At 41.9% G+C, this 24,015-nt stretch overlaps 1 protein-coding gene across 1 annotated transcript; it reads right to left on the bottom strand.

The window, feature by feature from the left end:
* Nucleotides 1-922: 922 nt before the first annotated feature.
* LOC117007728 (dendrocyte expressed seven transmembrane protein) lies at nucleotides 923-16,257 on the bottom strand. Its single transcript, XM_033081045.1, is given in 5 exon segments — nucleotides 923-1,155; nucleotides 1,893-2,175; nucleotides 2,394-2,412; nucleotides 7,794-8,857; nucleotides 16,223-16,257. Coding segments are annotated over 4 exon segments (1,404 nt in total). The 5' UTR covers nucleotides 8,824-8,857; nucleotides 16,223-16,257; the 3' UTR covers nucleotides 923-1,083.
* Nucleotides 16,258-24,015: the final 7,758 nt, after the last annotated feature.

Genomic DNA, 24,015 nt, shown 5'->3' with positions numbered 1-24,015 from the left:
GAAGAGAGCAGAATTTTTTATTATCCGGACTAAAAAAGGAAGTTGGCTGTGGCTGAAAATCAGAAATACACTGCCTGGTGGGTACATTTTTTAGCTCTACATTAAATCTCTAAAGCTACATAAGTCATTCCTATGTCTTTAGGCATTTTGCATTTGTTCTTGTATCATATGGAGATCACATCACTGAAGTTGGTCAAATAGGTGAAGCACTTCAGTATTGGCTCAGCTTTATTTCATTGAAGTCAATGGTGCTTACGCAACATAATTAAGCCCATTTTTGTCCCTTCTTCAAGCTTCTGCAGTCTGCAAGATTTGAAACATTGTTCACCTCTTCTTACATGCCTCACCCTTTAAAGACACCTTGTTTGTACCCACAGCACCTGATTCCTCTCTATACTAGCTCTTGTGATCATTCTCACTTCTACCTGTTACATGACCTGTTCTGTGATTATCAAAGGCATCATATAATCTGCACTAGGGATACAATCTATGGATATGTGGAAGTGGGAGACTAAGACCAAGTAAAGAATTCTGTGTGGGAGACTAGGTAGGAGACTAGAAGTTAGGGATGGCAAAGATCCAAGCTGAAGGGCTTGAGGCTTGAGAAATAGATAAAAATGTCTAGAAACATCTAAGTCCTGGTTTTGTCCATCCCAGAAGGCAAAGGACAGCCCCTGCTGTGTCTTCTGTCTTCAGTGTCTGGCAAATGTGAAGACAAACCTGCTGCTGCTATTATGTCCTCTGTTAGTTCAATCCAAAGAGCTTTCTGCTGCAGTCCTAAAAGCTCCAAACTGTTTTATTGCTTTTAGACAGAAGAACAGATCATCCATGATTTTCTCAAGTACCAGATAATGCAAATCCCAAGTTGAAAAACAACTGTTAATGCAGTCCAGAGCAATCTGTAGTGAACTGCACACTATCCACAATGGCATATTTTCCAAAATACTGCTGCTCAGCCTTTGAGTGTGAGATTTTTACATTTCAGAATTGACCTTCCATGGGAAAGATGATGTAAAACACAGGTGGAGCTACAGCATCTCAGCCATATCCAAATATTTACTTGGTCTTTTTCACATCATCCTTTCATTCTGCTACACTCCTTTCTTTCTTCCTCACTGCCTCTCTTGCCTTGAGTATTGGAAACCAAAAGTTCACCTGAAAGACAGAAATATGATCTATATGATAGTATTACTGAGTTAAGACCACCCAGACACTAATACCCTGTATAGTCAGTATTGAAGGCTATTGAGAAAACAAACTTAAACAGAAAGTCTGTAGCTTTCTATCTGGATATGCCATAGGTATACGCATGTGTTAGTTTGTTCCATTAGTGTGTTTCTCTGTGAATATAAAAATAAATAAATAAATAAATAAATAAATGTGTGTGTGGGTGTGCGCGTGCACATAAGATAAATGCTTTTGCAAGCAAAAAGTTCTGTATCCTAATGGTATTTGTAGTTACACTGTGTTTTAGAACAGAAATCTATCACCTTCCATTTTGCTAAGCAATACCAGAACATCTTTCTCTACCTTTAGGGCTGCTCTTACTGCCTAGCACTTGCTGTCTAGACTGCAGGAATACCCTAAATGCTTTCCATATGTTCATGAAAACAAAGTTTCTTCTCTGGAGAACTCTGAATCTGAGAAGTATTTTCTTGCCAGCACATAGTCATTTGAGCATACCAATGTCATGTCTGAGGCATGTGTGCTGAAGTACAGAACAAAACAATTAGATGATCTAATCTTACCATTAGGCAATGTGTCTCTGGCTCCTGAGCTTTGGGGAAAGTCTATTAGCACATAATTGAAGTTAACAAGTGTTTAAGTATTTCCTGGATCTGGCTACCACCCAGTGAGAATATTTTTTTTTTTCCCCAGATCTCGTGGCTTACCGTTCTGGCAAACATGTTCTTCCCAGTTTCCTCTTGTATCTTTGCTCTTTTTTTGAGTAATTTTGCATGTAAATAATGTATCCGTTTCATCTCAGTATCAGGATAAAAAGAAGATGACACAAGTATATTAAGTTGGGTCAGGAGGCCAGAGAATAACCCAAACATTATTAAGAAGAAGATGATAACTCCAAGCTGAATCCATGCTGTGGAGAGAGCGAGCTCTGGATGAGGGATGCAGTTACGCTTAAACAAAGGGATTTTGAAAGAATCAGTCTTCTCATTCCTCTGCAGAAGAAAATGGGAAAAAAGCATTGGTTATATATTGGTTATATATTGGTTATATTGATTATCTAGACCATCTAGTGTCTATTATATAGTATGCTCAAACCAATATATTTATTGGCTGTTTATAAATGTTTTGGACTCTATTTTCATGATTTCTCTTGGGACTATGTCCAGCATTTTGGACCATTAGAAACTTATCTTCTCAGTGGTTCTGACAGAGAAATATTTAGTTAATCTGGTTATAATGGTTTAATATTTTTCCACTCTGCTCAAATGCTCTGTTGGGGGGTCCTTCATTGAGAGCAAAACTGCAGAGCAGAGTGTCTGTCCCTTTGGTTTAGTCTCAGCACACGATCAACAGTGCTTCCACACCATGGTGGTTTAACATCAGCCAGAAATTAAATTCCAATTAAGCCTGTCCTCTTCCAGTAAGAGAGGGACAAAGAGACTGTGGGTTGAGATAACAAGTTACTGAAAGCAGCAAGCAATGGAATAAGAGATGTACAAGTAACAGCAGCAACATTATTAACAAAAGTACAGTAATTTCACAACTATAAGGCACACCCTTTTGACTAAAATTTTCCCCCGAAACCGGAAGTGTGCCTTATAGTCCGGTGCGCCTTATCTGATGTACAAAGTTGCAACATTTGCCACCCCGGAAGTGCGAGCCCGCCGGCACTGGGGGTTCCCCGCGCAGGGTGGGCCCGCCGGCATCAGGGAGTCCCCTGCGCAGGGAGGGGGAAAGCTGCCGGAATCGGAGCAGCCGGAATCAGGGCAGCGGCGGCACAGGGCAGGCCTGCCGGCATCAGGTCACCCGGAGCGCCAGGGAACTCCTGGAGCGCGCCAGCAGTGCGGGCTTCCTGGCGCGCCAGCAGGGCGCATGACATCCGGAGCGCCAGGGAACTCCTGGAGCAGTGGGGCCCTGGGGACGCTGCACGGAGCGGTGGCGGACATAGCCCGGCCCCGGGGACGCTGCACAGAGCGGCAGCAGACATAGCCCGGCCCCGCCGGGTACAGGCGGGCCCGGGGGCCAATGGCTGCCGGGTTGAGGCGGGGCCTCGGCCAGCAAGAGCGTGGGGGGAGCTGGGGGCAGAGCCTTGCTGCAAAAAAAAGTGCGCCTTACAGTCCGGTGCGCCTTTTCTGATCTACAAAGTTGTGAAATGTGCCGGCTTCCGGGGGTGCGCCTTATAGCCCGGTGTGCCTTATGGTCGTGAAATTACTGTATATAAAAAGAGAAGGTGGTTTCCCTACAAAAGGCATTCACCCACTCAACTTAGTTCCACATGGCCCTGGGACAAAGCCAAGATGGTGGCTCTTCCTATGCCCCGCATCACATGGCTGTCCCCAGACAAAGACAAGGTGGCAGGCACTCACCACTGCACTCGAGCTGAGACAGCAGAAAACAATGACAGACAAACCCCTGAAAGCAAGATTGTCCCTGCCACACTGCGCCACTGCTTCAGACGTGTCACTCAGCTCTGTGCAGCTGCTTCCAGTACTGGCCCTGGCACTATTGACTGCTCCACCCAGCTCCACTCAGCTCCTTTCAGCTCAGCTCCTTTCAGCTCAGCTCAGACTTGGCTGGTCTCAGGCCTGCCTCTGCCACTCTGCTCCCTGCAGCTGCCTCCAGCACCAGTGCAGCTTTTCAGCACCACATGCTTGAGTCAAGTCTTGGACCAACAGGCCGGCAATGGGCAGCAGAGGATGGAGGAGGCAGGGGCAGGGCTGGTCCTGACAACCTTCCTGATGGACAGAGGGAGGCAAAAACGTTGCACATTCAGGGGTGCTCACCCTTTCTTCCACCTGAAACCACACCTGCAGTGATGTTATGGCTGGTATAGAACAGCAGCAACCCAGCCATGCCCACATGGCACTCAGCCCTGTCCCCTCTCTGCAGCCACACACTGGCCTAGGCAGTGCTCTGATCAAAGGTTGTCACACAAACGAGGCTGCCTGACCTCCTCTTGCAGCTGCCTTTGCTTAGCTGATGTCTTTCACTGCTTGTGGACTAAAATGCTGAATAAAATGGGTAAATTAGGCATGTGCTGGGATGATACTGGCAGGCAACTTTCTGTTCTGTGTGTAAAAACTCTGTAGGGACACTGAATAACCCAGCCTCTTTGATCATGTCAGAGGAATAATAAGCTCTTCCTTGTGGCTTTTCTAATCACCCTACAGAGGCCAGGCACTTCTGTTAGATGCTCACTGGAGAAATCAAGTTCCCAAAGCATGCTACCCAGCTTCAGTCTGTTAACCTTTCCTTGACATTATCCTGTTTCAAACTGTCTCAGGACATTTTATCTCTAAACTGAACCGATGTATAGCCAAGGAAAATCTTCATTAGGAAGATTCAATATGAAACAGGGGTACTAGTGCATGAAGAACTTTATTGCTCATGCTAATTAATAAACATCTCAAGTCTCTTAGTCTTTCCTGCTCAGCCAGCTTCCTGGACTCCCTGAGATCAGTAGCCCTGAGGCTTGATATAACAAATTTGCTGGGATTAAATGTTACATTTTAATGTAATTAGCTTTCCTTAGGGAACTAGAAACAATCTGATGATGGCATTAGTTTTCTGTTTTGAAGGAGTCAACCAGCTTTCCACAAGAGTGAACAATGCACATGAAGAGAGCAAATTCATAGTACAGGACCCTGAATCAGCCAGACATGGTCAGGCTCAGGACTTCTGTCCATGGGTAGTGGGATTAAGCTCCTTTGCCCTGATTTGGATCACACCCAAGGCCATGTCAAGCAGGTTATGACAACAGGATACTGTTGTGTGTGGTTTTGCCTGTATTTCTAGAAACACAGTCAAAACCATGCACAACAGCAAATAGCGAGGCTACAACAGGTTGATTGGAGTCGTGATCTGCTGGGTTTTTATTATCTCTCCAGGAATGGAGATCTCACAACCTATCTCAGAAACTTGTTCTATTGTTTGATCATCTGAAGAGTAAACAAAAAAAAAGTATTTCCTTTAATTTGTCCTAATTTTCTCTTCTCCCTGCACTGTGCACCACTGAAATTCACAGAATCATACAACAATTAAGGTTGGAAAATACCTCCATGATCATTGAGTCCAATCTTTGACAAACAACACCATAATAACTAAACCACTGAGTTGTTTCTTGAACATTTCTAGGGATGGTTACTCCATTACTTCCTTGGGCAGCCCATTCCAATTCTTGACAATCTTTTCACTGAAGAAATTTTTCCTGTGTCTGGTTCCTCTTTCTTACATCCACTCCCATCACTTATTTACACACACTTATAAGATCCCCCTGAATCATCTCTCCTTCAGCCTGAACAGCCCCCACCTCTGCTCATGTGACAGATGCTTTAGTCCCTTAATAATCTTCCTGACCCTTTCTTTGACTCCTCACTCCATTACATGCCCTTCTTGTACTGAGTCTCAGCAGTGCTAAGCAGCATGGAAGGATCACATCCCACAGCTTGCTGGCAATGCTCTGCCTAATGCAGCCCAAATTAGCATTTTCTTTGCCATAAAGGCACAACTTCGTCAACTTGGTGTCCAACTTTCAGGGCCTTTTTGTGCAAAGCCACCTCCCAGTCAGTTAGCTCCCAACACGTAAGTGCATGGAGTTATTTCTCTTCAAGGACCGCAAGACATGGCATGTTCCTTTGATGAACATTTTGATGTTCCTCTGGGCCCAATTTTCTTCTGAATGACAGCGCAATCCACTGGTGTTTCAGACATTCTGTCCAGTTGTACAGTGTCTGCAAACTTGCGTGGCTATAATCTGTTTGTCTCTACAGGTCATTAATAAAGAGGTTAAATAGTGTAAGTTCCAATGTCTACTCCTGGGAAACATCAGAAATGGCTGTGTTCCACAAGTCAGAGCTTTTTGCATCCAAGAGTTCAGTCAGTTTTCAGTTCATGTCATTCTCCTTTTATCTAGCCCTCAGTTCATCAGACTGTCAATGAAGATGCTGTGTTTCAGTGTTCCAGCAGTGGAAGCCTTAACAAAAGCACAATCAGCATCCTCTGTTCCCCCTTCATTCAGCAACCCAGTGTTTTTATCATAGAAAACTGTTAGATTGGTCAAGTATGATCTAGCCTTTATAAATCCATGCTTAATAAAACAAATAGATTTCCTGACCTTCACATGTATGAAAATGCCTTCCATGATTATATCCTCTGCCACCTTCCCAGGGATAAAGGTGAGTATGACCAGACTGTAGTTTCCTGGATCATCCTCCTTCCCTTTCTTGAAGATGGAAGTAATATCTGCTTTCTTCCTCCCTTCAGGAACCTCTCCCAGGCCCCATGATGTTTCAAAGACAACAAGAAGTGGCCTTGCAGTGACATCAGCCAGCACTCTCAGCACCCATGTGTGCCTCCCATCAGGTCCCATGGTTGTACATTTGCTTAAAAGTGCCATAACTTGATTCTCCTCCACCAAGGGTAAGTCTTCCTTGCTCCAGTTGCCCTTGTGTCAAAGGCCTGGGATTCCTAAAGGCTGGACTTCCTAGGAAAAGCACAGCTTGAAGACACCATTCAGTACTTTGGACTTTCTGTGTACTTTGCTGCCACCAAGACCTCCCTGCTCTTCACAGCAGACCTACACTTCCCTTTCTTTTGCTGCTTATGGACCTTTGTGCTGCCTTTCTCCTGCCTCACCTCATTCAGCTCCAGGTGGGCTTTGGCTTTCCTGCCCCTATCCTTATACAGTCAGACAGTGTATCTCATTCCTCCTGGGACTGCTGTCCCGTCTTTACCTCTTCTGTGCTTTTTCAGGAGCTCCTTGCTCACCCAGGCTGGCCTCCTGCTGTCCTTGCTTGATTTGGTTGGGATGAATAATTCCTGAGCTATCAAACCTGGCTTTACTTTGCACTAAAGGCATTGCTCCAGTGGTGAAATCTTCATCTTTAAGAATATTCAGACAATATCCTGAGCAATCTGATCTGTCTATGAAGTTTGACACAGAATCACAGAATATTCTGACTTGGAAGGGACCCACAAGAATCATCAAGTCCAACTGTTAAGTGAATGGCCCATATGAGGGTCAAACCCACAACCTGGGTGTTACTAGCACCATACTTTTACCAGTTGTCCTTGTTTTGAGCATGAGGTTGGTCTGATGCCCTCCAGACTTATTTTCCAACCTAGTCAATCTATTGTCCTCTGTGCTGCTGCTGCTCCTGCTAAAGGAACCTGGAGATTTTGGCAACACACCATAATTTTGTGTGTATGTGCCCATGTACATAAGTGATGAGCTCCTCACACAGCTCACTTAAAGAAAGGTAGGCATCATCTCTTGTCACAGTGACTTTTGAGTATAAAAGTAGTGCTTCACAAATGTCAGTTTTGTGAGTTTCCAATTTTAAGCTTCTGGTTTTCTTCATATGCATAAATGGAAGAATGAAAGTCCTTCTTCTAAAATTTACCATTCTCTAGAAATATGACAAAGGAAATATGGAAAGGACTCTCTGTTTCCATCCAACATACATATCTGTAGAGCAATGGCACTTTATGAAATGAATGATATTCCAGGAAAGAATTGATGGCTCATTGTTATATGTCTGCTCTCGCAGCTGCTGAAGAAGGGAAATTTTTCAACACTAAACAAAGAAATATATGGTACTGGTAAGTACTTACATTCTGAAGGAGACTGACTTGAATGTGTAGATCCGGTACTTCTTGGAGATATTTGTTCACAGAAATAATTAACAAATAAAACAAAGTGTCTACTGCAGTAAACAGAAGCCAGATGCAAAGATGAATAATTACAGGGAGAAAAGAACACAGCATTTTTTTCCTGTCCTTCCTTGTGAAGAAGAAGGATGGGATTGTCATGTAATATTTTCTCTCTTTTCTGTTAAGTGGCAGAACACAAGGTCTTTGCTGTTGCTTTTGGCCCTCATCAAATGCAATGAACTGTTTTGTGATATAACTATTCTTAAATTTGGTACTATGAGAGCCCAAAAATTTTTTGATAAAGAGGCCAGTTCCAAAAGAAACTAGAAAAATCCCAAATATAGGCAACACCTTCTGACCTATATAGGGCAGTATAGTCAACATAAAAGATATCTGGTTAGCAATTCTCTGGATTTCTTGCTCTGTGTCATTTAGCTCTTGTTTTAATGCATCATCTGAAATTGAATAAGATGGTGTGAATTTGTGCTTTAGGACCGCTACATCTTCAGGTAACTCAACAGGAAGCTTGGCCACCTCATAAATCCATGTTATTGCCTCAACATAATATTTTATCAAGGCAAATTGCTCGTGCTTTAAATGACAGGTCATGCTGTCTGCCAGAACCTTTAGATTATGAAAAATATTTTGAATGTTGCTGGCCACCACAACACCTGTGCCAGCAGTAATAAGAGCATCCCTGCCATTTTTCAGTCCACAAGAAAGGAGGAACAGAACACTAAAACAGCGCAGTTGCTTGAAACAGAAGAGCATGATAGAAAGCAAAATCCAGATTAATGCAGAAATCAGTAAGGGCCCCAAAGAGTGGTGTGCCAAGGAGAAATGCATGCTAAGGAAAAATAGGAAGCTGGAGAGGAAGCCAACTGCAGAGCAAATTGCAAAAAGCTGCATCTGATATTTCCAGTCAGGCCTCCTTTCAGATATAAAAATTTCCCACGCGTTCCAAGCTATTGAGATGAATTTTTGCATTTTCTTCTGATTGCTGACACTGCAATGGCTCAAACTAAATGGAAAGATAAAGAAAAACAGTGTTATTTACAGGGTCACACCACTGAGAATGATGTGCTTTTAACTGGTTGTCTGAAACTTCTTCACACTGCAAAATATGCAGGTCTGACTCACATGGGGTTGAACCACCGCACATGAGACCAAAATTTTTGTCCCCAATGTCACAGATATAAAGATTGAAGAGATGACTCTGAAAGGATTCTATCTCTTGTCCTTTTATGTATTGCACACTTTGATTAGCTATATAGAGATAATGGTTCACATGCACATGTGTGTGTGTGTGAGTGTGTGTGTGTGTTTTATGTATGAGAGACATCCTCTCCTGCAGCACCCACTGCTCCCCACAGATGCTAGCTGTGCCTTGTAGGCACCAAGAAGGGAAAGACAGGAGCACAGAAACTTCCAGTTGGTAGTTCCATGAAGGGGAGCATGGCTCAATCTGTGGGGAGCAGCCAGAGCAGCTGCCAGGGAGGAAGGAGCTGGTAAAGCAGCATGTGCACACTGCCCAGGGATGGGGAATGAAGCAGAGCTTCTTCAGGTGGAGGTAGGTTAGCACAGAGCAAAGAAAGTGTGCCTCAGAGGCACCATTCCTTCTTTGGTCTTTCCTGGGATAGCACACCTACAGATTGGTCCACATAGAACAAGCTGTCCATGAGCCAGCAGTGTGCCTCATGGCCAAGAGGGGCAGTGGTATCCTGGGGTGTGTTAAGAAGGACATTCACAGCAGACTGAGGGAGATGATCCTGCCCTGTGGAAGATCAGACAGCTGCAGAAGCTGAGCTGGGTAGCACCACCGACCTCTTGGTCCTGGTACCGTGGAGGCTGTGGGAGAGATAAAACCAAGGCAAGAACAAAAGTGAAGACATCATGTCTGGTCACTCTGGCTGCTCCGACAAGAGAAGATGTAACAAGGACATTGCTGGTGCAAGAATACAACAGGGACTTGATAACTGAAAAGATTGTGTTGCTACGGGAACAGAGGCAAAGGGGTCAGAGTGGAAAAATTTGTATGGAAATTAGAGAACTATAAACACTGGTGACTAGTATAATAAACACTTTGCTTGCATAGCATGGTCTGTGTCTCTGAATCCCTGCACTGCCCCTCTGCACAGCCATGGAGAGGCACATCTGGAGTTCTATGTCCAGTTCTGGGCTCCTCACAGCAAGAGAGACGTGACCTTCTGAGACAGGCTCAGTGAAGGGCTATGAAGATGATGAGGGAACTGGAGGAGGACAGGCTGAGGGAGCTGAGCCTGTTCAGCCTTGGGAAGAGATGACGGAGGGGAATCTCATCAATGTATACAAGTATCTGAAGAGAAGGTGTGAAGAGGATGAAGCCAGGCTCTTCTCAGTGATGCCAAGCAACAAGATAAGAGCCAATGGGCAGAAACTGATGCACAGGAAGTTCCACCAGGACTTGAGGAAAAACTTTACTCTTGTAAGGTCTCCAAAAACCTTGCTCGACATGGCACTTAAAAGGACTTACAATTGTTCTTGTCAGCTCTGAGGTAGACACAAGGGACAAATATGGAGAAGATATTCTCAAGAGGTCAAAACAACTGAAAAACTTTACTGGCAACTTTAGAAAAACCGAGAAATCTTTGGCAAAAGATTTAGTGCAACATTCAATCAACAAAAAACACTTCTCAAAGCATTAATCTCTAAGCCTGTTTGATGTTAAGTTACATAAAAATTCTGAGAAGAAAGAATTACAAAACAGAAAGACAGAAGAACAAAATACATATAAGAGGAGCCACATACTACCATTCCTGGGTTCCAGTGGTGTGCAGCTGATAGAAATTCCAAGAGGAGGTAGAGTCAACACATGCTTGCCTCATGTTCCCCTTTAAACACCCCTTGGCCCTTCCCCCAGGCAGGACTTGTAGTTATTTGGCCGCTTAGGAGCTGGGTAAGGGGCTCCAGGGGCGGGGTGTGCAGCACTGCCTCCAGTGTGCCAGGGACTGTGATACAGGGCTGGGGGCTGCAGGGCACTCCTCAACAGGGCGAGGCTCAACCTGCCCCTTCCCCACACATGTGCACCCCAGGATGTCTCGAGGCAGCCTCTTATAACTGTGAGGGTGAGCAGGCACTGGAAAAGGATGCAAGAGAGGTTGTGGAATCTCCCTGGATGCAATCTTGTGCCATTTGCTCTGGGATGATCCTGCCTGAGCACAGATGACTCACTCTGGTCCCTTCCAACCTTGCCAATTCAACAATGTTGTGTATTTAAGGGTTTTTACAGTTAATAACTCGTGCTTGTCACCATCTCTCCTGCTTAACCAGTATGCTCGTTATGTAAATAACTAAATATTTCTGTGATCCAATTCAGTTTGATGGAAGACAGTTCAGTGCATGCATCTTTCCTTGGTTTTTTATAATACTTATCGTGCAATTTGTCCAAAGATGCAAGGTCAATTCATATGTGTACTAGTAATTTAACATTCTAGAACAAATGAGATACTAATTAAATAAAATAACACAGTGGTAAATTTATCTTAAATAGGGAACAGTTGTCTTTTTAAAATCCATCCTGAAGATATTACTTTGTCTTTTGCTTAGCTTGAACACAGCAGGTAGCCAGGAATTAAACTATAATTTTGTACACATACTGTATTTTATTATCATTAGACTTTATGAACCCTGCTAGCATTCACTGCACCATTTACCCCTCCTTCTCACTGTTATTAGTTACTAGTTGTGTCATTATCTCCTTTGTGTGCAACAGGAGCTGAATATTATGGGAGCAAGCATCCATCACCAGCTGGGACCTTCTTGTACTGATATTATGCTTTTCCTTGGCTTTACTTGAGCCTGATCCTTTATAGTGCTGAGGACTATCCTGAAAAATGCTGAGCGTTTTCCATGTTCAAACACTTCGGCACAGGCGAGCAGTGGGCAGTAGGCTCTCAGGGTGGGCTTAATTCCTGGCACTATCACATGGCCTGGCAAGGCTGAGGAAATTGCTTCCCTCCAGGGCCTAAGTGAACTCAGCTGTAAATGAAGTACAAGAGCAATTAACAGCTCCTTCACAGGAGCAAAATTAGCTAATCAGTGTCCCAGAAATAAGTAGATGTCACCATATTTGGGGGGGGTGGGGGGTGGTGTTAAGTGAAATGGGGAGAAGAGTTAGCTCATGAACCACCTCACTCCAGCTCTGCTATGAGCAGAGCTACCCTTCTGCTTATGTGGATGAGCTGCTTTGTCCTCTTTCTACTGAAAGACATTTTTAGGCAGCATAATAAAAAAGGAGATGTTTATGATCCTGAAATCAAGCAGAACCAGACCTAACAGCCAGCAAACCTTGTCAGCAAATCCTGTACCTCTGTGATCAGATCATTAAACAGTATGTGCTGCCACAACTTCTTTGCAGATCAAAGAAAAATTGCCTTGCACAGTGAAAACTTCTGGCATTCTGTTCTTGATTTAAGAAACCTTAACCAAATAAAATGCAAAAAGGCTAGCATTTATCTAATACTATCTAAAACAGCTGTGTAAGAAAATAACACATTTTGAGTTTTCTTCAGCAGCACCAATTTCACAGTTGTTCTCAGGCAGTTTTTACATGGTTTTGAGCATTTGTATGTATAGGTATGGTGAATTGGGGTTCATGCTTATAAGCATTCCATAAACGTCTGTAATATGTGACTGAGATTTTGGCACGACTGCACCCTTAGATTTAATAAAAGTACTTCTGGACTGGGATGCTGAAGACTTGAAAAGTATGGACAGAACTTGAATCAAAAAGTCTGCTTTTCAAGCAGGTTCAATGCTGTTACATGAGATCCCTGCAATACTCAGAACATACATGGTAGGTTTGTCCTTAACCTACATGAACCCAGAGCTTTAAGGCAGGAAAGGCATTGTAAGGACACACTGAAAACTGAAGCTTGTGGCATGGATGCTCAGGTGTCTCTCCATGGTCACTGAACGGAGTCTTCTCATCCCCTCAAGAGCCCGTCTCTAAGCTTAAATGTTCCAGGTAAAAGTCAGGCTCACAGTGTGCTTTGCTGTGGCTTGTCTGACACCTCAGTTTTCCCCACATAAGGCATCAGCAACAGGCATAGATATTCAGCACTGAGTACAGAAGAATCACTTAAAGGATGAAAACTCTGAACCTAAAAAGAATGTCTGAAAAAACTCTAAACCTAAAAAGGCTGAATATTCTTATGTCACCGGGCACTTAAACAGCTGTGAATGCTTTGGAAAGGAAAATAATCTGGCTTAGAGGTAAAAGTACAGTAATTTCACAACCATAAGCTGCACCATTTTGACTAAAATTTTGGTCCGAACCCAAAGTGCGGCTTATAATCAGGTGTGGCTTATAATCGTGAAATTACTGTAAATGTTTAGCATCACTAAAGAGGCTAATCCAGAACTTAAAGAAATAGTAAACTTTGAGAGCTTTCTGGAAAGATTCCTCTTAAAAACGTAAATCACAAAAGATTTCCTGAAGCTGTTTGGTGCAGTTAGGAATTCCAACAGGAGGCTGACAAGAACAAAACCTTAATTTCAGTTGCAGTCTGAAGCAAAGTACTTTTTCTTCTGTCCTGTAACATAAACTAAAGTGGGAACTGCTACCAATATTTATGTAGCATAAGGAAAGACTTATTCTTGGAATGCTGTTTCTTGCTCTGGACTGCCAATTTCTTTCCACCATAGCTCCTAGGTATGAAAAATTCCCACTCCCACAGAGGGGAGCTGGAAAATCTCGTGCTCTAGTTCTGCTTCTGTAACTGATTTTTTAGTTGGGTCCAAGGGGAACCTCTCTATGCTATAGTTTCCCTCTCTAGGAAATGTTTACTCAGCTCTGGAAGCATGATATTCTTCTACCATATGGCATGCTGGCAGGAGTAATTATAAAAACACATTTTCCAAAGGAGCTTCTCTGGCAAGGATGTTGGGCCACAGTTGACTTGTGATGTACTGAATTTAATGCAACATATTTAAAAGATATTTTTCTAGTTTCATTTTAAAATAGACAAGAAAAATTTTAAAGCATTTTAAGATCCTCCTTGTGGTATTTCAGATATGGCTACAGATTTGAGGAAGCAGAAAATAAGTACATAGCACCAAAAGTTCCTAGAAAATGTCCTTCCAGCTCAGCCATGAGCCCTGTGCTAGAGCTATGTAATTTTTTCATAGTATGTGTTTATTCTGTATATGATTTCTTCCCTGGTTTCTATGGACACTGCTCCATATTCATCCTCCAAGTAGTTGTGGCTGCCTTTGTTACCAGCTTGGTCCTGTCCTAGTCCCTTGCTCACCCTGCAGCTGATGATGGCTTGCTACAGATAAAATGGAATAGAATAGGGCAATTGAGTTGGAAGGGGCCAACAACAATCATCTAGTCCAACCGCAATGGATTGAAACTCTAAATATTTGCAGAGAGTATTTGTGAAATACCTAGGCTATTGCTTGCTTAGAGGTGAACAGCAGGTCTGCATGTCTAGTATATGGATTAGTCACCCATGCAAACAGCTTTCCAATTTTTAATATAATGGAAGAAACAGATATCTCCTAAAATATATAGTGAGTAAAAGAATGGGATTTACTAAATAATTAGGGTTTTTTTTAAGAGACACAGCTAACTTGACAAAGCATGACAAAAGGAGTCAGATCTCTAAGTCGACTTTCTACTTTGATACAGACCTAAGTCAGGCAAATACTGGGGACTGCAAGTGCCATTGAGTTAGGACTGAATAGTACCACCCAGTTTTCGCACCTTCACACCAGGTCTGATATAACTTTCTTTGCACAACACTGTTGTTTGGGCTGATCTCAGGAGCAGTATGGAAGTTTGGCAGACCCTTTGCCCAGAATAGTGTGCGGCACCCTTATACATAAAAACAAAATCTTATTAAAAGAAACTTAGATTAAATGGGAAACTTAGATCCCATTGATGCTTAGCTTCACAGTGATCTTTGCCTCATAAATCCTGTCGGGATTTAATACAGGAATTAAAGAAGAGTAAGTACACAATAAGAATAAAAAACAAATATTTCTTTTTTGGCAGTTTCAGGAGCCTTCTTTTCTCGCCTGAATGAGTGGCACTGAAATGTAAGCAGATTACTTCCCTCTTTTTGATACCATAAAAATATCCAGTGCTGAACTATGGCATAGGAAAAGCAAAAATACAGGAAGGAGTCCCATATTATTTCCTTTGGTCAATGCAGAGCATTAAATAGAAAAATAAAAGCCCAGTCAAAAATCCAGCAACATTGCTGCAGCTATTCCCAGAGTTTCATTGACACCCTCATAATTTCTCAAGTTCACATTATTTGCTTTTAACTGCATGAGGAAGGAAAGTAAATGGTACTAAACACATTAAACAGAAGAGGTGACTAAAATATCTAATCATATATGTGCTCATAGGAACTTGAAATACTCAACAACAAAGCAGTGCAGATAAAATTTATACAGAAGAAAAACAAGCAAAAATAGCAACTGAATGAGATCTCTTTTTCTTCATGTATTGAAAATAGATAGCCTGGGATAATTCTAAACACTACAAGATATTACAAGTTTTTTAGGATGCCACAAATTGACTAAATGTCATCTAATATGAGCTGTCTATAGCACTGGAGGCTGGAGTCAATGATCTTTTAAAAATGTTCTTCCAACCCAAGTGGTCTGTAATTCTGTGATGTCCACATCTGAGCTGGCTATATGTCAATGAACAGAAAAGAGCAGTTTCCCAGAACCATTACTTCAGACGTGTTTTAAAAGTCCACCCTCTCAGAAGATGGATTGCATTCTATGAAAACTTTAGCTCAACTGTGAAAAGTGTCTGGGTTACTCAGACAGAGCTATCCAAAGCCTAGGAAGATTAACCTCTCCCTGTGTTTCCTAATTGCCAGCACAGGTTGTATTGGACTAAGATGGGCACTCAGAAAAGGACACAGAGAATGTGTTGTGTGCAGCCATAGAATATGGGCAGCTATGGAAGGGACATAGAACAAGAAATCAAATTTTCTTACAACTCTGTGGGCTGTGTTAGGAAGCTGTGATGCAACAAGTCCTCAGACACATTCTTCCCTTAAAACACAGGAAGGAATGTAGGCACAGTTTGGGAAACCCAAATAACAATTTTCCTATTGCCAAAAAAAACTCTACAAAACACAGAAAATTCCAGTGTGAGGAAAGGAAACTAACATATGAGATTACATAGTCGCTCTCCCACATCTCTGCGTAGTTTTGGGAGAGTTTAGGAGTAAATTGTTTCACAAACTTTAGGAATAGACTCTCCAATCAGTACATTGACAACAGTTAACTTAAAGCAAGTCCTTTTATTTAGAACAGCTAGCTCAGTCCATGATTACTGTCCAAAATTCCTTGATATTAACCTTAAAGTGTTACTTACAGGCACTCCTGTACAGAGCACGAAGGTTCTTCACAGTTCTGTGTGTCTCTTGACTTCGGTGGGGAACTGAGACGGACAGTAGTAAAAAATCTCACATGAGTAATTTTTTTTCCTATACCCTCCCTTAATGAGTCAGACACACTACAATTTCAAAATTGTTCTGGTTTTGACAAAGATTCATGAGGAAGTAACTTATGCATAAGACCAGAATAGTACATAATTTGCAAGTACCACTTTCCACCTTTTTTTCTGGCAGAGTAATAGATATCAGCAAATGAGTTCAGGGCCTAAATTTCAATGATTTAATATTATGTTGAGTAATGCCTTAGGTCTAGAACATTTTGGCTATTTTAGTACTTCCTTTGAAACTAGCAGCAATTCAGTACCCAAATAAATGTAAAATCTAATAATTTTCACCCCAAAAGCGTTCCTACTGAGATCTGTGCAAATAGTTTTGTAGACAGTCTGTCAGAATATGGTCCTTAGAATAAGACATACCTTAAATATACAATAAAGACAGAAGTTATATACAAGAAAGATGATTTATATACAGGAGGGTAGAACTGCTATGCAGAGGAACTTTTGCTTTGACTTTGGTACCTAAACTTCTATTTTAAATCTACTATTGGTATCTGCAGACACAGTTTGCACGTGCATTTGTGTGTATTGAGAAGAAACATTCTGGACACCCATACTCCCCACTTGGGTCACACATGTCCTACAAATTATTGATCTATTGAACCAGTCAGTCCTTTCATTCAGTTGTCATTGGGGCCATCTGATAAAGAGGACAACAAATTTAAAGCAAATCAAAGGCTGATACACAGCTTCACAAGGACAACAGCAACAAAAATAGTAAGAGGATTCATACCTATAATACCATTTCAATAACACCCTTCATACCCTGCCTTTTTCAGAACTATAGTAATTTCACGACTACAAGCTGCACCTGATTATAAGCTGCACTTCCGGGTGTCAGCGACTTCATTCTTTGTCCATACATAAGCCGCATCTGATTATAAACCGCACGTTACAATACAGAGTGTGATAAAAGGTATCTATTCTATCACCATCTGTTGAGGGTGGGGGCAGTGATCCTTATCTCAACGGCAGATATTCTGCTAATGGGCCATCCATTGAAACCAGGCAGGGCATTGTTCTTTATCTTTTCACAACCCATCCTTCCTCCAGAGAGTCATTTTCTGCTAATGGCCCATTGAGTCCCACTGTGTGACTGATAAAATTACTGCATCCCATTGGAAGTTGCTCCAGCCAGGAGGAAGATCCCAACTTTTCTTACCAAGATAAAAACAGAGGTTTGGGACACTAAGGGAGCCCTTTCTCCACCGGACTCCAGAGGAAAACCGGATTTCTCCACAACCCCACTGGACCTCCGGAGGGAAACTGCACCTTCTACAGGAGCACTGCTCCAACTGAGCCACATCTGTCACTGCAGGAGGATGCAGCCACCATTTAATGGGACTGCTACCAACACCCTGCCTGATGGGATGTCAGGTTGTACTCTGACTCTGTCAGGGTTTGGAGTTTTTTTCTTTGTAGTACTGTATTTCTATTTTAATTTCCCTAGTAAAGAACTGTTATTCCTAATTCCCATATCTTTGCCTGAAAGCCTCTTGATTTCAAAATTCGAATAATTTGGAGGGAGGGGGTTTACATTCTCCCTTTCAAAGAGAGGCTTCTGCCTTTCTCAGCAGAACCTGTCCTCCAAACTAAAACAGCAACTTTTCGTTCTTTGTCCATATATAAGCCGCACCTAATTATAAGCCACACTTCAGGTTTGGACCAAAATTTTAGTCAAAATGGTGCGGTTTATAATCGTGAAATTACTGTAACTTGAAATTATGGTTTTACTGTTTATGTTTAACCTTTCAGATTCATTTTTCTCAGAAATGTTGTAGGTGGTTTGGTCCATTGCAGAGATGTTACCTGCTACATGTAAGGAATTCTAAATTGGAGACTGACTCTCATTTAGACTCTGATTTCAAAGATCCAGAGCTGTACCCTAGTCTTGGTTCTGTCCTTGAGCTCTTTGCAGAATCCAATCAACAACTACTGTAGTGCTGGCATGCACATTACCTATTTGCCCTTGGTTGAAATGTCTCTGTGTGTAATTTTCCAGACAGCTGGTTTTCCAGCAGATGCTGATAGCAATGAAGTAGCAGGCTGAGCCCAGCTTACCCCTCCACAGAGCAGCCATACCCCTGCTCTTCCAAAAGCAGCTACTGAACAAGTTCAGAAAGCTGGCAGACAGAAAGGTGAACATAGCACAATGTTCATAGCATCTAAATTATACATAATACAGGGCTATGATTAGATACAGTGGACCATCTGTAACTGGAGAAAGTCTCTGATTATTATAGGATGAATGGATGAATGATCTTTTAGCAGAACATATCGTTCATATTACGAAATAAGAGAATGTTCTGTCAAGGGATGCACGTAAGAGCAGATCAAGTCAGACCCAGCCTCCATTGAACCCAGCATCTCAGCCTTGATAGCAGCATATAGCAGATGTCCACAGAAGCACACAATGGGGAATATGGACCATTTGGACATGGTCTAGGTGACCCTGCATAGCAGGGAGGGGAGGTGGAGATGGCCTCCAGAGGTCCCTTCCAACCTCAACTATTCTTTAATTGCATGACCATTGAGTTCCTCTTTTCATTTTTCCAGCCTCTGACGCCAATCCAAATAGCAGCACAGCCATCTGGAGTACAGACACTCCTCTTAGGTTATTATCATCTGCAAAGCTCCTGAGGGTGCACCCCTTCCAGGTCAGTAATGAAGATGTTATACTGTATTGGCCTCAGTGTCAACCCATGGGACACCTCTAGGGAACTTTGTGTAACTGAACTTATCATTGCTGATCCCTGGGCCCAGTAGTTCATCCAGTTTCCAGTCCAACTCATTGCCCTTTAATCTACCCAATACTTTGTCAACTTGTGTATGAGGATATTATGGGAGACACTGTGGAAAGCCCTTCTGAAGGCGAGGTAAACAGCATCCACTGTTCTCCCCTCCCCCACTTAGTCACCTCGTGGCAGTCTGTCACATTGGGTAACTATGAATTCCCCTTTGTAAATGCATGCTGAATACTCACTGAAAATGGTTTACAAAATTAGTTGCTTTGTAATCTTCCCAGAGAACAAAATGAGGCTGACCAGTTCCCTGGATCATCTTCCCTGGATCATCCTCCTTCCCTTCTCAAAGCTGGGAGTAACATCTGTTTTTTTCCACTCTCAGGGAACCTCTTCCAGGCCCCATGATGTTTCAAAGACAATCAAAACTGGCCTTGCAGTGATGTCAGCCAGCACCCTCAGCTCCCATGCATGCCTCCCATCAGGTCCCATGGTTGCACATTTGCTTAAAGGTGCCCTAACATGATTCTTCTCCACTAAGGGTAAGTCTTCCTTGCTCCACACTTGCTCTTGTGTCAAAGGCCTGGGATTCCTAAAGGCTGGTCTTCCTATTAAGGGCACAGCTTGAAAAAAGGGATTTTTGCATTCCCTTGGGCTATATAGGAGAAAGAAAGTAATTTTTGGTCATCTGGATGGACTATTTCCACCCCTTATGTTTACAAGAACAAGGACTTGTATGGGCAGGCTTTACCCATACCCACCAATTTGGATCAAGTGCTGGCAGTATTTCTAGTGTCTCCTAGAGAATCAAATGTGCTGTAGAGGACACACAGATAATGTAGAAATCAACCCCACAGTCTGAAAGCTACCTAAGGCCATATCTCCCTTCAGAGATACAGCATTTTCATAAAGAGCTTCAGCTGATCTTTCTTAACCCATATGCTGCAACCAGATGTACAGATGTCACTGCTTTTTTTTTTTTTTTTACCAGGTTTTTTAACACAGAATACTTTAGTGACCCACTCACAGCACATCCTCACAAACCCTTGGCAGTACCACATTTTCTGGGTTCAAGGTGCATGCCTGATGTTTGGTGGTGGCTGAAGGGGGATAATATTCCCTCTCTTGGGGGAATATTATCTCTAGCAAGCATCAGCTGCTGGGGCTGTCTGGTTCCTGCAACTTCCCCACTGACACTGTTGACTACTGGCCACTGTAAAATGGGAGGAACTGACAGTTTATAAATTTGAACAACAGTACAATAATGGCTGCTGTTTTTTCTTCTGCTCTGTCAGCCAGTGCAGTGTAGATGCTTCTGCATGTAAAAAATTGAGGATCATTTCAAAATTAGTGCATTTATGACTTTTTTCCTAATTTTCTTCTCAATCCCTGTGACATGACTAGCAAAACTTGCACATAAAAGGCATTAAAAATGTCACTGCTGGAGATCCTACTGTTCTGGCAGTTGCTCAATGCATTTCAACAGATAACAACGTGAGTAACACAGTACGTGTGTTAATTTGAACCATGATTAGCAGAGTTTGGATAACACTGTGCTTCAACCATTGTAACATGCAGTCTGGATGAGTGGTTTTTCTGGGTTTTCTTTAGGATGCTGAAGATTGCTTCCTTTTGTGGCAGCTGTGTGTGGCAAAAACAAAGCAAGTTCAGAGCTCTGAACACTATGTCTCATTGAAAGCACTCCCTATTCTGCTTTCCTCCTCCCTAAGAAAGACCAGCTAGCAACTAATAGTCCTTCCTTGTAGATGGCTTCCAGAGAGCAAGGAAAGAAACAAACATAAGCATTTGTAAATATTTGCACCCTTGTTTTTGAGTCATGGCTCTAATTATTGTTTCTGTTTTACTGCTGCAGCAGAAATTTAGATTAAAAAAAGACAATTGCATTTTATTTTCTAAATATCCAAGGAAATGAAATAATGACAGTGGATTGTTATTCCCAATGAGCAGAGCTCCACCGGATGAGCAGTATGTCTGGAGCCAGCAACAAATCATAAGTAAATGGTTCTTGGATTGAATCAGGATTGTGGAAACTCACTTCTGAGGGACCTCAGAGAAAAACCCAATCCAAACACTGCTGAGCTTCAGTAAAGTTTGTATTTTATGCGGGTAGCTGAAACTAATCCTTATATGATACAGAGGTATTTTTGAATCTTTGAAAACACTGACTGGACGTTTGCTATTAACAACTATTCCTGTAGGCAGAGCTGAGGAAGGTTCCTTAAAGTCTCCAGGAATGTAGTTAAGCAGGGAGTTTTCAGCTGACTAATTGTCATTGATAGCCACATAAATGCTTCTGACTTGTCCCAGGAAAATGAGATCTTGATATCGCTCTAAGGAGTCTTGATTGAGTGTCCAACAGATATCATGAAGTGGCTGTCCAAGGCATAGATTTATCACATCCTTTTATTTTTAATGAAAGCTGGAAGTGCCTCTCTTGGCTGCTCCAAGTTACTTTACTTTGTTTATATTTCATAACCTCTTCTATGTAGGAGATGCCACTTCCAACAAATTACAGAGCCAGCTACAGCTGCTACCTCCAAATGCAGAGAGAATAGGCATTTCAAATGAACATAAAATCAAAGTTTAAAAAAGCACTTTTAGCAGTTTCACAGTTATAATGAGGAGCTGCACCTGCCAAACTAGCTCTTCCAAAAAACAGGATACAGCATCTGTGAGATCCTGGATTATGGGATCTGTAACCAACCTTATGTGGAAATAAATGCTGGTTGGTTCATGGCTGCCTGTAGGATTCATGCCCTTCACCCCACAGACTGAACTGTGAGCAAATTCATGGGCACATACTTTTGGGCTGGAGTTTTGCCTGGTGCAGTCATGTACCTTGTTTTGGACTCATGTGAGTCCCTGGCCTGAGCATTCCCACCCTCCTTAGCATTATGTGCCCAGATGTTCAACTATTCCTGCTTTAACTCATTACAAAATCACACTGCTTAGAAAAAATACATTATTAAAACCCCTTAAAATAAGTGGTATAACTTTTACTTTGCTAGACTGGATAGAGACTGAACAAGAGATTATTCCAGAAAATTTGAAAGGGGGAGTATTCTCTGCTGAGCCACAATAATGGGAATGGACTGGGAAGAGTGCAGAAAGTTCTCCGGCTGTTGTGTACATTCCTGCTTGATGGGGTACACCTGGGGATACTCACAAGGCACATTTCTGGGAAGTGGCTTCCAGATATTTTCAGCTTAAAGTGGCCCTCAGACTATTCATACATTGATAACTGATTTTTCATTCCTTTTTTCTCGTTTGTGTTTTCATCCAAGTCTTTACTTAATATCCTAATAGATTTTACACCAAAGCAAAAATACACCAGACATAAGAGTTGAGTCCTTGAAAAGACTCTAAGAAAATAAAAAACAAATAGGATGTGTCACAAAAAGCTTTTACTCCAGACAGCTAAACTGTAATAAAATACCAAACAATTGCAATCTAATTTTTCTATAATATATACTATTCCAGATAACTGAAGTCAGCACTGCTCCAGTGAAGATGCCCAAACAGCAAAGACTGACAAAATTATAAAGGAAAACGGTTATATGGAAAAAAGAGAAAAATATAATAACAGCATTTGTTGGACCGTGTCTTACCAGGAAATCTGATACATTGCTAGTAAATTTCTTACTTTATGCTACGAAAAGAGTCAGCGAGATAAGGAAAGAAATAATATATCCAAGGAATAGCAACTAGATAGCAATCTTAGCTTAGAATAATGTAAGTTGAATTTATAAAGGAGCTATCAAATCATCTGCAATGTTGCTATAAAATAGGTCTGGTATTTCCATCTTTACCCCTCAGTTACTTTGAAGGCATTTATAACTTTGCTAACCTGCTTGAAACTTGCAGTAAAGTATTATTTTCCAGTCTTGCTTGGATGTTTGGATATTGTTAGTGACTAATAAGAAAGTGCTTTCTGATTAAAAAAAAAAAAAAAAAGAAGAAATAAGTCAGCCTGAGGGTTACAAGACAATACTTGCTCTTTCCAAAACCTTTCCTTGTGTTGCCCACTTCTGACCAAAGACTGAAATTTCTGTTTTCTGCCTTTCACGTGGTTGTGCTAAAGAACGACTTCTTTATATTAAAAAGAAATTACGAGGGAGGAAGTGGTAGATGGAATGAAGTTAGTTCTTGTGCACAATGAATATATGATACTAAAATCAGTATAGAAGTAGAGTGGTTTGAGAAAGAAGAAGTGGTAAAACAAAGGGGAAGACACAGAATGAAACCCACAGAGCATTGTAAAACAAACCTCAACACATATGAGTTTGCAGAGTTATGGAAATAGTTAGACTTTCATGAGATATTAATTTATGGGTTTCCATCTCCCTGTAACTTTACAGGATATGCTGTCTCCCAGGATAATTATTGCTTTGGACTGGAAGGGACCTTGAAGACCCTTTAAAGACCTTAAACACCCCCATGGGCAGGGGCATCTCCCACTAGGCCAGGTTGCTCAAACCCCATCCAGCCTGGCCTTGAACACTTCCAAGGAGGAGGCATCCACAGCCTCTCTGGGCAGCCTATACCTCACCACGCTCATAGTGAAGATTTTCTTCCTAGTATCTAATCTAAATCTAATCCCTGTCAATTAAAATATATTATTCCTTATGGAAGCAAGCAAAGAGAGATGCCATACAGCCTACCAACTGGAAGTTGCAGCTCATGACAGTTCTGGTCAGGAAGAAGATAACTCAAATATGGAGGAGTTAATATTTATTTATAAATTATATTATAAGACTAGTAAAAAGTGAGCTCCCAGTGTGAAAAACTGAAAGGTGGGAATCTGCTTTTCTTCTGACCTATGCAGAAAATTTTTGACCCTGATATTTACTGATAAAATCAGAGGACTAACTGTATGACACCTTGAAAGAAATT

This window comes from Catharus ustulatus, chromosome 1 (genome assembly GCF_009819885.2).
Source record: "Catharus ustulatus isolate bCatUst1 chromosome 1, bCatUst1.pri.v2, whole genome shotgun sequence".
NCBI lineage: Eukaryota > Metazoa > Chordata > Aves > Passeriformes > Turdidae > Catharus > Catharus ustulatus.
The sequence above is the reverse complement of the archived record's forward strand: the minus strand, read 5'-3'. Positions and strand labels throughout refer to the sequence as shown.